This window comes from Patagioenas fasciata, chromosome 2 (assembly GCF_037038585.1).
Source record: "Patagioenas fasciata isolate bPatFas1 chromosome 2, bPatFas1.hap1, whole genome shotgun sequence".
Lineage (NCBI taxonomy): Eukaryota > Metazoa > Chordata > Aves > Columbiformes > Columbidae > Patagioenas > Patagioenas fasciata.
Genome location: NC_092521.1, coordinates 168884098 through 168898951, shown reverse-complemented (window position 1 = coordinate 168898951; position 14854 = coordinate 168884098). Strand labels below are relative to the sequence as shown.

Below are 14854 nucleotides of genomic sequence, written 5' to 3'. Positions count from 1 at the left end.
GCTCGCTGGTGACACCTGGTCTTGGTGCTTCTGGATGGCGTTCAGAATTGGTTGGAGTTGGGGACGGCTGGGGCTGCAGTTCGACACCTCGCGTGGCCCCGGCCCGAGCGCTGCTGGTTTCATAGTGTGCTCCCACTTCCATCAAGGAAAAGGGAAAAGCTAATGGGGTTTTTTTAGCTTTTTTTATATCCAGCATAACATTTTTAGCGCAGTATTAGAGCGCATTAATTACTCTAACGAGCTGTCTGGTTGCAGTTGATGCCGTGGTTTGGGTTGTTCTGGAAGAACAGGTTCTGCTCAGGGATTTCCCTCCCTGGGTGACAAACGAGTCCTGACAAATGAACCCGCAGGCGAAGTCTGGTGGTCCGCGGTGACAATTAAAAATGTGCACGTTGATTGAGGTGCGTTTGGCGCCACATGAAATGCTTCGCTCTTCCAATTTGTGTCGGGCAGGAGACGCTTTGTTGGGCTTTTTCTGGAGGGGAGAAAGCAGATACGGCTTGTATTTCTGCTTCAACTGGGGTTTGTTGTATTTGTAGATACTTTTGTCTCCGGATCCTTATAGGAAAAGGCTCTACCTGGCGCTGTTTGTGCTGAGGCAGCACTTTCTGGGGGTGAACGAGAAAGAGCTGGTGCCTCCTGCAGCATTTCTGGCAAACTCGGCATTTAACCATGGCCTGCTTTTGTTTCCGAGGTTGTTCCCGTTGGACAGGGAGAGTAAAGACGGTCCTTGCTTTATTGCTTAATCTATTTCTCCTAATGGATTTGCATCTGGTGACTCTAATCCCGATGAGAATTACGGGGCCGTTTCACCGAGCGATGGTTTAATTCGGCTTAAACCGGGAATATCCCTGGCCGGGATGTGGGTGATGAGCACGTGGCTCCGCGCTCGGACGCGCCCGCGAGTCCCATCCACGGTAAAGCCCATAAATGAACCAAATGGCCCGGGCTGCACCGTGCCCGGGGTGGGAAACGCGGACCCCGGGATGGTGGGAGCTGGGAGGAAACGCTCATGGAAACGCTCATTGAACTCGGCAATAAAAACACCGAATAAAGCAACAAACAACTGGAACAATGACAACAGACGTAACAAACCAAGCGAAAAAACCCAGAACCAACCAACCCCAACCAACCCACCAAACCCCATCACAACAAAACCAAACACGTAACACTCTTGAAGAGTCCCCCAGCTGCACAGTGTGATTACCCCTGTCCTTATCTTCACCGGAGCTTTTGCTCACCACAGTAAGAGAAAATAAAATAGCATTCGCTTTTGACCTTTCAAGAGAAGCCTCAGAATGTCATCCTGGGCCTTCACCTTGTAACGGGGAGAAGGGATTTTTGGGAACGCTGCTGCTTGGCTGAGTTGCCACGTGCTGTTTGAGACACACACACCCCGGCCTTTAATCTGAGTTCCACGCTTTGTAAAACAACGCAGTAGCGTGGTTTAACTTTTAAAGATACTCGTGGGGTGTTTCTCTAAGTGCTTTTTCCTAATTTTCCTTCTTCGGGGAAGGAAACAAACAGTAAAGCTCTTGCAGCTCTGGGAGATCAGAAGGGAAAAGAACAAACTAGAAAACAATTCTATCCATTTATAAATCCACGATGCTCTTGCATTCCGAACATGGCTTGGCCTTCACCCCAACGAGGTTGTGAGGTGGTGAGGAGTGTGATGGATAAAGGCACCGTTCACGTGGCGAACGGGCAGATGAGCTGAATCTCTTTAGCCTGGCGGAGGGAGGACTGGGGCTGTGGTTCCTCTCTGGAGCCCCAGGGACTGGAGCTGTGACCAAGACAAGACTGTTGGGGTCTCCCAGTGTCAGAGTGTGGGTCAGCACACGAACGCAGGTGACGCCGGGTGACGTGTGGGCGATTTACAGCAGAGCTGCAGAACCTCTTGTGCCAGCACTTTGTGATTTGTCATACTTTATTAGATAGATATAGATATAGATATTCTTTTTTTACTATGATGCTGATCAGCTATTGGAGGACAGGCCCCAAGACGTGGAACCTCCGTCCTTGGAGATGCTCAGAACAGGACTGAAAACCCCAGGCCCTGCGGGATGACTGGAGTGGGGCTGTGCTGAATGACCCCCAGACGTCCTTCCCGAGCTCCACCGCTCTGCTGCTCTGATCCGGAATGGTGACACGGGCTGAAAGCTCTTGGACACGCAGGTCATCTCCAGGATGGTGACACACAGATATGTATTTTGAAGGAGAGTGTGTGGTGGTTGTTTTTCTCCTATGGTTATGAAAACTATATGTAGTTATTCCTCATCAGGACCTGGCTTCAAGAAGGCACATGATGAATTGGGAACAGCGTGGGCATCCCCTGCTCCGTAGCTGTGGCACAGTTGCTTAGGCTGGATCAGAGCCCCGGAGCTCTCCGGTTTAACCCCCGACTTAACCCCGTGTGTAAATAGATCAGGTTGCTCCAGGGCTCCAAATGTCCCCAAGGATGGAGGTGGTGACCTCCCTCCCATTGAAGTTGATACTGGGAGATGTCACTGGCCATGACTGGTCTGCTGGGACCGGTGACGGGCCGGGCTGGTGGCTCCGAGGTCCCGTCCACCCTGCATTGGTGGCCACTTGTTACCTCCACGCACGTGGAGACCCAGTTTGGTTTGTCGTGTTTTTTGGCCACTTTCAAGACACCCGTGGGTTAAAATCCACCCAGCTCTCCATCATCCTGCTTTTGTATTCGTTCGGAGGGAGGTTCTGCACATCCTTGTGATGTGAAGAGGAGAACGCTCCGTTTGCTGACCTCCTGATGGGACAATGTCCCTGGGGGGCAGGAGAACCACAGGAGGAGCTTTGACCCCAGAATCTCCTGGTTTAGGATGATTTTCTGGGTCGTTTGGAAGGACTCGTTTTAGGAGATGTTTGGGAAGTTGTTCTCTTGAGCTGCATTAGTGCCATAGAGAGGATTCCACAGAAAGACTCTGTACAAACAGGGAAGGGTTTTTGAAGAAATAATAGTCTATTTAAACAGTAACGTTGAGCTGTCGAGGGCAGCTTTGGGCAGTTGACAAGGTAACCGTTCTACAATCTTCTTTCTTTTGGAAAAAAAGCCGTTGCATCATCTACTTGAATGCTTTATAGTATTTGTGATGGTAACTCGCTGCTGGTGACCCTAGAGAGTGGCGGCGTGTAGAGAAACAGGAGGTTAAGGGTAAAATACATGAATATTGTGCTCAGTCATGAGGGTTCCTGTGCAACCCCTGGTGCTGGGTGGCTGCTGGTGCCTGAGAACGGGGCTGAGCTGCGTTCAGGACACCGTGCCCGCTGAAGAACTCGATACCGTCCCTGTTAATAACAGGGAGCTGGAGCTTGTTGGCTGTGCTGTCCTTTCGCACGGCCAACGCGGGACTCACCCGAGGCTTCAGCCAGCAAGAGGGCTCCAACTGGGGGGTGTTATTTTAATTTCTCCCCAGTGAATGCTCCTGTTGTTGGATTCGAGCGGGTTTTTCCATGAGAAGACGCTCCCTGGCCCCCACGCGTGTGTGAGTCCTGCAGAGAGCGGAGCCTCGTCAAGGAAGACCCGCGATGATGATCCGTGATGTGCGGAGAGTCGGCCGCAGTGATTTGCTCAGAATTGCCCTCTTTTGTCTCAGATCCCCTGAAGCTGAAGGTTTTGGGGCCAGGGCAGGAATCCCGACCCCCAGCAGAACCCCAGAGTGTGTGGGTGTAGTGGTTATTGTGCAGTTCTTGGTTTTCTCTGCGCCTGGATAGGAATCATTTTTTCCGGTGTCGCTCTCGGAAGTTGTGAGGCAGCGGTGGGTGCCTCGCGGTGCCGTGGGGGATGCGCGCCAAAAGGTTTCATTTCCGCCGTTAAAACAGCGAGTCAGGACTGCCTGGGGATGGGGAAACATACTCGGTGAGTAGGGACTGGGATAGAGATGGGGAAACATACTCAGTGAGTAGGGACTGGGATGGGGAATCACACTCAGTGAGTAGGGCCGGCACTGGGGATGTGGAAACACACTCAGTGAGTAGAGACTGGGATGGAAATGGGGAATCATACTCAGTGAGTAGGGCTGACGCTGGGGACGGGGAAACACACTCAGTGAGTAGGGAGTGGGATGGGGAATCATACTCAGTGAGTAGAGATAGTGCTGGGGATGTGGAATCATGCTCAGTGAGCAGGGCCGGTGCTGGGGCTAGGGAATCATACTCAGTGAGTAGGGACTGGGATGGGGTGGGATGAGGAGTCATACTCAGTGAGTAGGGACTGGGATGGGGTGGGATGAGGAGTCATACTCAGTGAGTAGGGACTGGGATGGGGTGGGATGAGGAGTCATACTCAGTGAGTAGGGACTGGGATGGGGTGGGATGAGGAGTCATACTCAGTGAGTAGGGACTGGGATGGGGTGGGATGAGGAGTCACACTCAGTGAGTAGGGACTGGGATGGGATGGGATGAGGAGTCATACTCAGTGAGTAGGGACTGGGATGGCGTGGGATGAGGAGTCATACTCAGTGAGTAGGGACTGGGATGGGATGGGATGAGGAGTCATACTCAGTGAGTAGGGACTGGGATGGGATGGGATGAGGAGTCATACTCAGTGAGTAGGGACTGGGATGGGGTGGGATGAGGAGTCATACTCAGTGAGTAGGGACTGGGGTGGGGTGGGATGAGGAGTCATACTCAGTGAGTAGGGACTGGGATGGGATGGGATGAGGAGTCATACTCAGTGAGTAGGGACTGGGATGGGGTGGGATGAGGAGTCACACTCAGTGAGCAGGGCCGGCGCTGGGGCTGGCGCTGGCTGCAGCGAGCAGCACGGTGAGCCCATGAGCAGCAGCGGGGACAGAGTGAGTACCTGATCACAGGCTTACCCCTTTGAGTTGATGGTGGAGGATGGCCGGGCCTGTCCTTCCCTCTGTCCGTCCTGCTGTCCTTCCCCTGTCCTTCCCGCCTTGTCCCGCGGGAATTCCGTTCGGTGCTGACTCAGCTCAGCCGCATTTTCTCCATCAGTGAACGGCCCGAGGAGCAGCGGGAGGAGCAGCGGCCCTGCCAGAGCCCCCCCGGATCCCTTTGAAATCCTCCCCGAGCCTCGTTGCCATGCTTGGGGGAGCAGGCAAACTGAGGAAGATCTCTTCACTAATTCTCGCGAACTAATGAACAGATTTGATGAGGGTTTGGCAGCTGGCGCTGCCGTCCCTGTGCGCGGGAGCCGTTCCCAGGCGGGGCCCGGTCCGCGCGGCACAGGGCGCCCTCGCAATTAAACCCCGAGTGAAAACAGAGGGTTGTTACGCAAACCGAGGCGGCACAGAACCCAACTGTCCTCCTGTGATCCCGCGGGGCTGAGGGGTGGAGGCGCGGCCTGGGTGGTGGGCTGCGGCACGGGTGGGAAAATGCCCTGCCTGGGGTAATGGGAATAGGAATAGGAACAGGAACAGGAACAGGAACAGGAACAGGAACAGGAATAGGAATAGAAATAGGAATAGGAACAGGAACAGGAACAGGAATAGGAATAGTAGGAAAAGGAATAGGAATAGGAATAGGAACAGGAACAGGAACAGGAACAAGAATAAGAATAAGAGTAAGAGTAAGAATAAGAATAAGAATAAGAATGATTAGGAATAGAAATAGGAATAGGAATAGGAATAGGAATAGGAATAGGAATAGGAATAGGAATAGGAAAGAATAAGATTAGGAATAAGAATAGGAATAAGAATAAGAATAAGAATAAGAATAAGAAAGCATAAGAATAAGAATAGGAGTAGGAATAGGAGTAGGAATAGGAATAGGAACAGGAGTAAGAATAAGAATCAGAATAAGAATAAGAGTAAGAATAATAAGATTAGGAATAAGAATAAGAGTAAGAATAGGAATAGGAATAGGAGTAGGAATAGGAATAGGAAAGAATAAGATTAGGAATAAGAAGAAGAATAGGAATAATTAGAAGAATAGGAATAGGAATAAGAATAAGAAAGCATAAGAATAAGAATGGGAGTAGGAATAGGAGTAGGAATAGGAATAGGAATAGGAATAGGAATAGGAATAGGAATAGGAATAGGAACAAGATTAGGAATAAGAAAGAATAAGTTGCCTAGCCATGGTGTGTGCCATCCTGCAGTGTAGCTCCATCACCCTAGAGATGCTGCATTCTGGTTTGCATTTAAATATATATATATATACACATCTGTCCTATTTATTTTGTAGAACCGTAACATACTCTCTGATAATTCCGTGCACTGAAGTTACTCCACATTTCTCGTACCGTAGCCCGTATGTGATAAAGCACTGTGAAATAACATGTGATTCGTATCGTTCAGAAGCTGCTGGAGTTCAAGCCCGGTTTATTGCGGAGCCGCGCTGGGCTCCCCGAGCGGCCGAGTCCGGAGGTTTATGTCGCCGCTCAATTAGCTGGACCAATAACGAGGTGGTGGTGAACGGTGACCCCACGGGCAGAACGTCACCTCGGTGTCGCTGTCTGCTATTTGGGGTTCAAACGGAAGCCGTCCCGGGAGCAGAGCCCTGAATGGACAGAAGGTTCTTATTCACAACAACAATTGCTCTTTCGAGCTGCCGAGTCAAATGAGGGAGAGTATAAAGGTTTATTGAGATGCGGCGGAGAAAACGAGCGGAGAGGAGCCAAAATAGATCAGCTATGGAAAAAAAGGGCTTTCTAGATGAATGCGAACGATTCTGAAGAATTTTGTGTTAAAACCGGTTCCCAGCTTGTACATTTTGGTGCTTGTTCTCTTTTCATAAGTGTTTTTCGCATGCCCAGGGTTTAAAGCCAGTGCTGCAGGACATCTAGTGACTCGGAGGCTGAGCGGTCTGGAAGAGGCTCGTTCAAGGAAGGGGAAAAGCTGCTCAATGTTTCCCAGAGCCAGGAAAAGAGAGAAACCCAGAACACAGCCGTGTGCTGCCCAGCATGGCGGGGCTCAGCTTTACCGGGCTGGACTCGCAGCGCCGTTTGGACCAGAATTGTCAAGGCTGACAAGCGAGAAAATGCACAATTTAAATAGTCATTTTCAAAAGGTGCAGAAAAGAACCCTTTTCCTGTTGGGCTTGTTGCTCTGTCGCCTGGCGGGCCCTTAGCGCAGTGTCATGATCCGCTGTGCCGGGAGGAAGGGAAGCGTCTAACACAGATAACACTGCGTTTTAATTCCAAATGACAAGGGAAAATGCGTAAATGTGCGATGGGCCGTTTGCTGTATCCGTTATGACCCCAGTGTCGCGGGGCTGGCACCGCCGACAGTTACATTTGCAAAGCTGTTTGTAGGGACATGGCTTCTTTTGGCAATTTGCAGGGCTTAGGGAGAAAAGCCGGCGAAGCTGTTGCTGGATCAGTATTTCCTTGCACTGTTTGCTTTGGGGAAGAACAACCAGGGTGGTTAAAACGGGGCTCGACCTCGGGGTAAGTCACAGCACGAGGCTTGGCAGAGGTCAGAACTGCACCCTTAGCATCCCGGTGGCTTTGGTGTTCTGGTTAAACCAGAGGTCTCCCCTCATTTGCTGCCTGTCTGTTGATACTGGAGAAGCAGGAGAGATGGGTGCTGGATGAACCTGCGGCAGGGAAACCCTGCTGGGGGGCTCTGATGGGGGGAGATGCTGCAGAAGCGGCCCATCTGTAACCGTCCCAGCGCTGTCTCCTCCTGCTGCTGTGTTCACTAACACTAAGCTAAAAATTAATATATATATATTAAAAAATACTAATAATACAACATAAGAATTGCCCTTTTTGTTTCCCCCAGCAAAAGCGGAGGAGACCAAAGCGGGCGCCGCTGCGACGGGGAGCGACATCACAGCCCCCCCCACCAAGGAGCTGCCCCCCAGCCCCGAGAAGAAGCCGAAGGTTGGTGTGGCTCGCGCTGGGCGCCGTCGCCCTCCGGGTTTTCAGTTGCCACCTTTCCTGCTTCCTGAGCTGTGGCGACACAGCCTCTGTTTTCTGAGCTGCCCTTTGCGAAGCATTTTTGTTGAGATAAACCCGGCCAGTTCTGGAGCTGCAAACAGCCCGTGGCAAGTGGGACCAGAAGGGGATTTTAATGAACATATTGTAAATTTTATTTAAATTAGCTCCCTGCTTGGTGTCGGTGGTGTGGAAGGAGTAGATGTGTATATCAACACCGTGCTGCCGATGCTCTCCTAGCTCACGACACGTTCATTTGCGTTACAATTGGCACTCAGATCCCGCTCAGGATATTCTGTTATTTCAGGGCTGTTTGGGACATGTGAGCCGTTCCTCCTGCCCCGCATTTTTGGGGTGAGGGACTCTTGGTCCCCTCGAAGGATGAGGATTGAGAGCTTGGGATCCCTCGTGTGCAGGGAATTGGAGAGAAGAGAAACGCCCTGCGCGTCGCAGGCAGGACTGGGTGCCAGCAGCACTAAGCTCGGCTTAACCGCCGGTTCCGTCTGTTGCTTTAGATGTCGCTGGGATAAACCCTGTTCACTTTGACTCGAATGGCAAAACCGCTCCAACCCACCCTCTTCCTCTGCTTCCTTTTGGACTCGGTGACGCTCAGAAAACAGAAAGCTAATTATTATTTTCCATTAATTTCATTTCAAATGCCATTTTTACGTTCTCGCAGCTCGTTTTGGTTTCCAACGCGCTGTTATTTTTGGTTGTGTCTTTTGTGTCGGTTTGTTTTCGTTTCTATCCTGTCCGCCCCCCGTAAAGCCCGCAGCATCCGCCGCGTCCACCAAGGCCGCAGCAGCGAGAGCCAGGCCGCTGGCCGCCGGCAGCCCCAAGCGCCCCGGCACCGCGCCCGCCCCCGCCAAAAAACCCGCCAGCCCCACGGCAGCGCCGGCCGCCAAGCGCCCGGCCCCCGGCACCGCCCGGCCCGCCGGCCCCGCGCCCAAAGACGCCAAACCAAAGGTAAGAGCCGCCCCGAGAGCCAAACCGGACCCCGCGGCTCGGCACGGGGGGTAAGGCCGGGCTGGGATGCGCTGCCTCACGGTTATTGGTATCGGCTTCTGTTAACCCGCTTACAGCATCACGTCCCGACCTTTAATTGTGGCATCGCAGCGGGGAAAATGAAACTCGATTGGACTACCACAGTTTTCCTTGTGAGCTGTCAGCAAGTGCACGAGATAATTCTTTATTTCTCCCCATTATTAAAGGAGGGTTTTTAAAATATAGATACGCTACAGACACAGGAGGACTCTTACATTCAGACAAAAGCAAAGGGAGAGCTTCAGTATTAAAGGAGGGTTTTTAAAATATGGATATGCTACAGACACAGGAGCACTCTTAAATGCAGACAAAAGCACAGGAAAACCAAAGGGAGAACTTCAGTATTAATTAAGGGGCACAAATCAGTTTGAAGGCTTCAGTATTTCCACTGCTTGTGTCATTGTGCTGCCTGCTCGTTGTAAAAACTGCATGGAGAGAACTGACAGTGCGCTTGCGCGCTTAGAAATACTGGAGATTTGTAATTCTCCAACAGTGTAATTCTCCAATAATGTAATTCTGCAAGAAGAGGAGATCTATGGACAATTCTTAGTGTTGCACCTTAAAGCTGATGCAGGGGATCCACATGTAATGTCAAGAACAAGAAACGTCCCCTGAATCTTCCCTGTGTTATTATACAGTAGAAGAGCTCAGATTTGAAAGGGAATGTTAAAATCTGTTTCGGAAGCTTTCTAAATGCCAGCGTTCTACGTTTCACCTTGAATAACTGCATTGGAGAGTCTGTTCGAACTAACTAAAAATAACAAACGGTATGAAACCACAGGTGTAATTCTGTAAACAGCGTCTGCAGTTTGAAGTTTTTACATAATTCTGAATCCCCTTTTGATGAAATCCCAACCTCATCTCACTCGTTTCCCTGAGTTAACTCAGTGTTTTAATACTGGGGAGATCAGTCGGTTTGGAAACGTGTGGCTTTTCCAGGGACTGACTGGAAGAGTTTCCCAAGTGAGGAATGAACCCCGGACACCCAGTTAAGTCCACAGAGTTTTAATAAACGCCGCCTTAGCTTAGGCAGCGTTTCTGCCCGTGAAGGGAAGAGATCTCTGCAAGCGTGGCCTGAGGTTTGCTGGTTGGTTTGGAAATCAAAACCACCTTCTCGCAGCCAGCAGGGCCTGTGCGCTGTGTCCTGTGCTGCGCATACTCAGTCGCTTCTGCACACCTTAATTATGTTTTGATCTTCTGCATTATAACATTGCAGCGATGTGTAGCTTATGCGTTTGAGCATTTAAACGGTTTTATTTCATGCTTTTTGTCGGCAAGCGCTTGTTCAGTGAAATGCTGTTGGTAACGCGGCCCGTGCGTGTTCAGGTTGCAGATGCGAAGCCGGCGGAGAAGCGGACCGTGGTCCCCAAGGCTGCGGTCACCGCGTCTCCCAGAGCCCCGGCCCGGAGCTCCCCCGCTGCTCCCAAGACCACAGCGGCGTCGCCCGGCACCGGCGCTGCGAAGAGCACCGCTGCGTCCCCCCCGAAGCGGCCCACGGGTGAGTGTGCGCTGGCTGCTCCTGGGAGGGGTCTCCAAAGGGGAGCGGTGTTTGCCCAGCCTGGGGGGCTTCGTGGTGGTGGGACTGGCTGGGTGGAGGACAGAGCAGTGCACGTTGTCACCTTCACATCTCTCAGAACCTCCTCACAGGCAAGCTCAGGATGGACGCACGGTGAGATGGGCCACAATGGCGGAGCTCAGAGGGTTGAGATCAGTGGCGCAGAGTCCGGTTGGGGGCCTGTGGTTCGCAGGGCTCCCCAGGGGACAGTGTTGGGTCCAGTCCTGTTCACCCCATTCATCAACGAGCTGGATGAGGACACTGAGTGCACCCTCAGCCAGTTTGCTGATGATCCCAAACTGGGAGGACGGGCTGACACCCCACAGGCTGCGCTGCCATCCTGAGACCTGGACAGGCTGGACTGGCCACAGAAGAACCTGAGGAAGTTCAACAAGGGTAGGGTCCTGCACTTGGGGAGGAACAACCTCAGCACCAGCACAGGTTGGGACGGACCTGCTGGAAAGCAGCTCTGCAGAGAAGGACTTGGGAATTCAGCTTGACCATGAGCAACAAATGTGCCCGTTTGGCCAAGAGGCCAACGGTACCTGGGGTGTGTGAGGAAGAGTGTGAGCAGCAGGTCAGGGAGGGGATTGTCCCCCTCTGCTCTGCTCTGCTCTGCCCTGATGGGGCCACATCTGGAGTTCTGGTTCCAGTTCTGGGCTCCCCAGTTAAGAAGGATAAGGAATGACTGGAGAGAGTCCAGGGAGGGCCACAAAGATGCTGAGCGGTCTGGAGCTTAAGCTATTACCTCTGTATTTTGACATAGTAGCAGTTCGAATAAACACTGAAACCAATGTAAATCTTGGGAAAAGCTGATCTCCAGAAGATCTGAAGCACTCAGGAGCGCAGGTTTTTACTGGTGCAGGAAGAATTTGGAGCTGAATCCCGTCAGCTTCATTGCAAAACTGTATCCTGCTCCGGCTGTCGCCAAACAGGGAACTTCCCATGGGGTTCCACAGTCAGCACGGAACGTGAGCACCATATTGGCATCTTGAAAACGCTGTTTTCGCTCACGTTAATGGAACTGGAGAGATTTAACATCAGATAAAAATACAGTTAAATGTCCTCGAGTCTTTTCAAATGGCTCGACCTCATTGGCAAAACGTGCCAATGGACACGTCAAACTAATCATAGCTATTGCCTGGTTTGTTTGAGAGTACCGAAGAGTGGATTCATGAACTGTCTTTTCCAGAAGGACTGGGAGTGTTTTAACTGTGCTGAAGTATATTGGGCTGATGTTCATTTATACTTTAGGGGAAAATATAATGAATCGTGTGTAGAGGAAACGATGCACTCGCCAAGAGCCACCTATGGTACCCGAGCCCCTGGACACCCTTGACATGCATTTTGGGTGGTCCTTTCAGCAAACCGCAGCCAGAACGCTTGACAGCTTCTAACGAGCTCCGTTCATTTCTCCTTCCCAAGCTGAGGCGCAAACAAAGAGGCGTTTTTGGTGCCGTTTGAAAGCGGACGGGTCAGCGGTGCAGGGAGGCGGGACGGTCGTTCCAGGCGGTGATGTGTTGGGAGGAGGAGGCGTCCCCCCAACCCCAAATATTCCATAACTATGAAGAGTGTGTGGGACCCGATGGGGAATCACCAGGAGCCAGCACTGACGATTCCCTTTGGGCCGAACAGGTGCAGCTTCAGCTGGAGATGGAGATGGAGACCTGGATCCCTTCCCATCACGGTTTAGTTCTCATTTCCCAGCGCTGAGGCAGGGCGTGTGTTTTTCTGGCTGAAGATGGTGTTTCGGAAGGACGTCTGCGCTTGCTTTTCACTCCCTTGGGCTTTGCTGGAGCTGTTTGAAAACGTGTGTTTAGTGGCTCGGTTTGAAGTGATACGGTTTCACTTTTCCAGGTATTAAATACCGGTCGCGTTCTCTGCTAAACAAGCACCATGGGCTGTGTGGTGCTTCATTTTCCCATTTTTTATAGTTTTTTCTAATATTTGCCCTCTCCGTGACAGCGACTCTGGTGTTTGCACCAGCCCCAGCTTCAGAACCGGGTCAGAGCCTCGGGCTGTCCTTAGGGACCATTTCCCAGCAGCTTCATCATTCTCCAGGGTTTCAACATCGCACGCTCATTAATAACACAGACAAAAGTGCTCCAGCACTTGGCTCCGCGCCAGCACAAGGAGAAATAGCGTCTCTGATGTATTGAAGTAACATATCGGTCCTCTTCCCTTTACACAAACTAAGCCCGTTCTGTCCGTACGGCTTTCCCAGTTGTGGTCTCAAGGAATGAGATAAGGTTGGTCTGACAGGACCTTTATTGAAGTGTTTGGTGTTAATTATCCATCTGTCCCGTAGACCTTATTAAATGATCCAGATGTGTTTGATGTGGTTGGCTCCTGTCTGGTCCGTGGGGTTCAGTTGAATGTTTAGGATGGGGTGACCGCACTAACTGCGCTCTCCAGCCTCTCCCGCTCGCCCTTTTCTCCATCGGCGTCCTGTGAACACCCCGACAGCCGCTTGGGCTGGGCTTAAATTCCAACAATGTTGATGGAAATTAAATATCAGAAGATGGGGGTTTTCATAATTCCTAACTCGGATTGTTTTCCATTTGGTGTTTGTTTTTAACGCCGCCTTCCGGCGCCTGTTGAAATGAAGCAGATTCTCCCCAAAGTTGTTCAGCACTGATATTAAAAAACCTAGAATTTCATCACCAAAGTGCTTTGAAATAAGGTTCTATTGATCTTTTCCAGTCTGTGCTTTTTCCGTGATCAACTTTGTGCATGGTTTTGTTCAGCTTTGAGAAACAGAGACGTGTTCCTGTGCTCTGTGCGGAGCAGAACCAGGTGATGGTCGCTGGCGTCTGCCCGAGGCGTAGTTCGGGTTAGCGGCTGAGCTGGGCTTTACACAGTCCTACCAGGGACCAAAACGGGGGCGCTCACTTCTGCGCAAGAAAACTGGCGTTGCTTAGAACGGATCTGTCAGTAACACCAAGGTCAGAGAGGAACAAATGTGGTTTTGCTTTTGCTGTTTAGTAAAGAAAGCAGCTTTGGGGTTGCTTGGTGTTGGTGGTTTGTGGATTTTGTTTTGTTCTTTTTTAAGAAATGGAATTGGGATGGGGTTGTAATAATGTTGGTGAGCACTGTCAGATTCAGAAGGCTATTTTAGGAAGAAGGAAGAGCAACCCGTAGCGCAGGTGTGTTGGACATTGAACGAATGGCGAATCCATCCTTTTGCTGGCAAACGCGAGTGCGTTTTCCTGCTCCGAGGGACCCTCGGCCAGGTGTTCTGACGGAGCAGTTACCTCCCGAGGCGCTTTACTGATGCGAGAGCGGGGCTCTGTGCTGGGCCCCTCTGCGCACACCGCCCCTGACCTGTGCTTTGTGTTGCGCAGCCATCAAGACGGACGCAAAGCCTGCGGACGCCAAGAAAACCTCCGCCAAGTCACCGTCGGGTGAGTGTGTTCCATCGCCACCTCCATCGCACCCCCTTGCTCGGCGCTGTGTTTATTGAGCAAACCCATTACATCCGTAGGGCTCTGACCCATCTCTTTCCCCCTTCCCTCCAACAACCGCAGCCGACGTGAGCCGCCCGAAGAGCGCGACCGGCAATGCCGTCAAACCCAGCACCGGCGCTGCCGCGGTGCCCGGAGCCGCCAGCCGGCCCAAACCCAAACCCGCTGCCCCCAAACCCGCCGCAACCACAACCGCAACCGCAACCGCAACCACGGCAGATGCTAAAAAACCCACGACCACGAAGGCTCCGGTGAAACCCAGCACCGCGTCCAAACCGCCGCGCCCGGCCAGCAGCGCCTCTGCTCCGGACCTGAAAAACGTGCGGTCCAAAATCGGATCAACAGACAACATTAAACATCAGCCCGGTGGAGGGAAGGTAAGTCTCTTCAAATTTGGTAACAGTATACGCTTTGGAACGGTAGCTTTAAGCATTACAGGTGCTCTCTGCTAATTGGGGTGGCTGTGTCCTCACTGCTCCTCTCGTTTGTGCTCTGCAGAGCTCCTCTGTGGGTGCGTGGTTTATAAGGCATTAACAACGCAGCCGTTGCAGCGCACAGAACGAATCCGCCTGCATGGGCTTTACTGGCACACAGACAGGAATTCCAAACTCTGTGGTTCTGTTTTCCTGTCGTACATAGGAACTAGTTGGTATTGAAAGCTCAAAGCCTTGTCTATATAAGTATATATATTCCAAAATCAAAACCCTGTCTGTATTCCAAACCCTGCCTTTGAATAGAGGAGCCGAGTCTGCCGCGTGGTGCGGGAGGTGGAATAACGCCCAACGACGCAGGAAACCTGGATTCAGGAGCATGTTCCACGGCACCTTCCCAGCCCTGGGAACGGGGGCTCTGTTCAGCCTGTCAGGCCTAAAGCTGAGGTTAAATGCTCTCCATACGCTGCTCTCTTCTGTGGCCCCCAGGAGTTGT

The 14854-nt window shown here is 51.7% G+C and overlaps 1 protein-coding gene across 7 annotated transcripts in view; it reads left to right on the top strand.

Moving 5' to 3' along the window:
* MAP4 (microtubule associated protein 4) overlaps nt 1–14854 on the top strand; it is a 144931-nt gene that overhangs the window by 113924 nt on the left and 16153 nt on the right. For 6 of the 7 annotated variants that reach the window (XM_065831683.2, XM_065831687.2, XM_065831684.2 and 3 more), the window contains exons 14-18: nt 7710–7810; nt 8633–8830; nt 10235–10406; nt 13808–13867; nt 13991–14304. In XM_065831683.2, the coding sequence (XP_065687755.1) occupies nt 7710–7810; nt 8633–8830; nt 10235–10406; nt 13808–13867; nt 13991–14304 (845 nt within the window). The remainder of the gene's footprint in view (nt 1–7709; nt 7811–8632; nt 8831–10234; nt 10407–13807; nt 13868–13990; nt 14305–14854) is intronic. The other variant, XM_065831685.2, reaches the window with a different exon arrangement.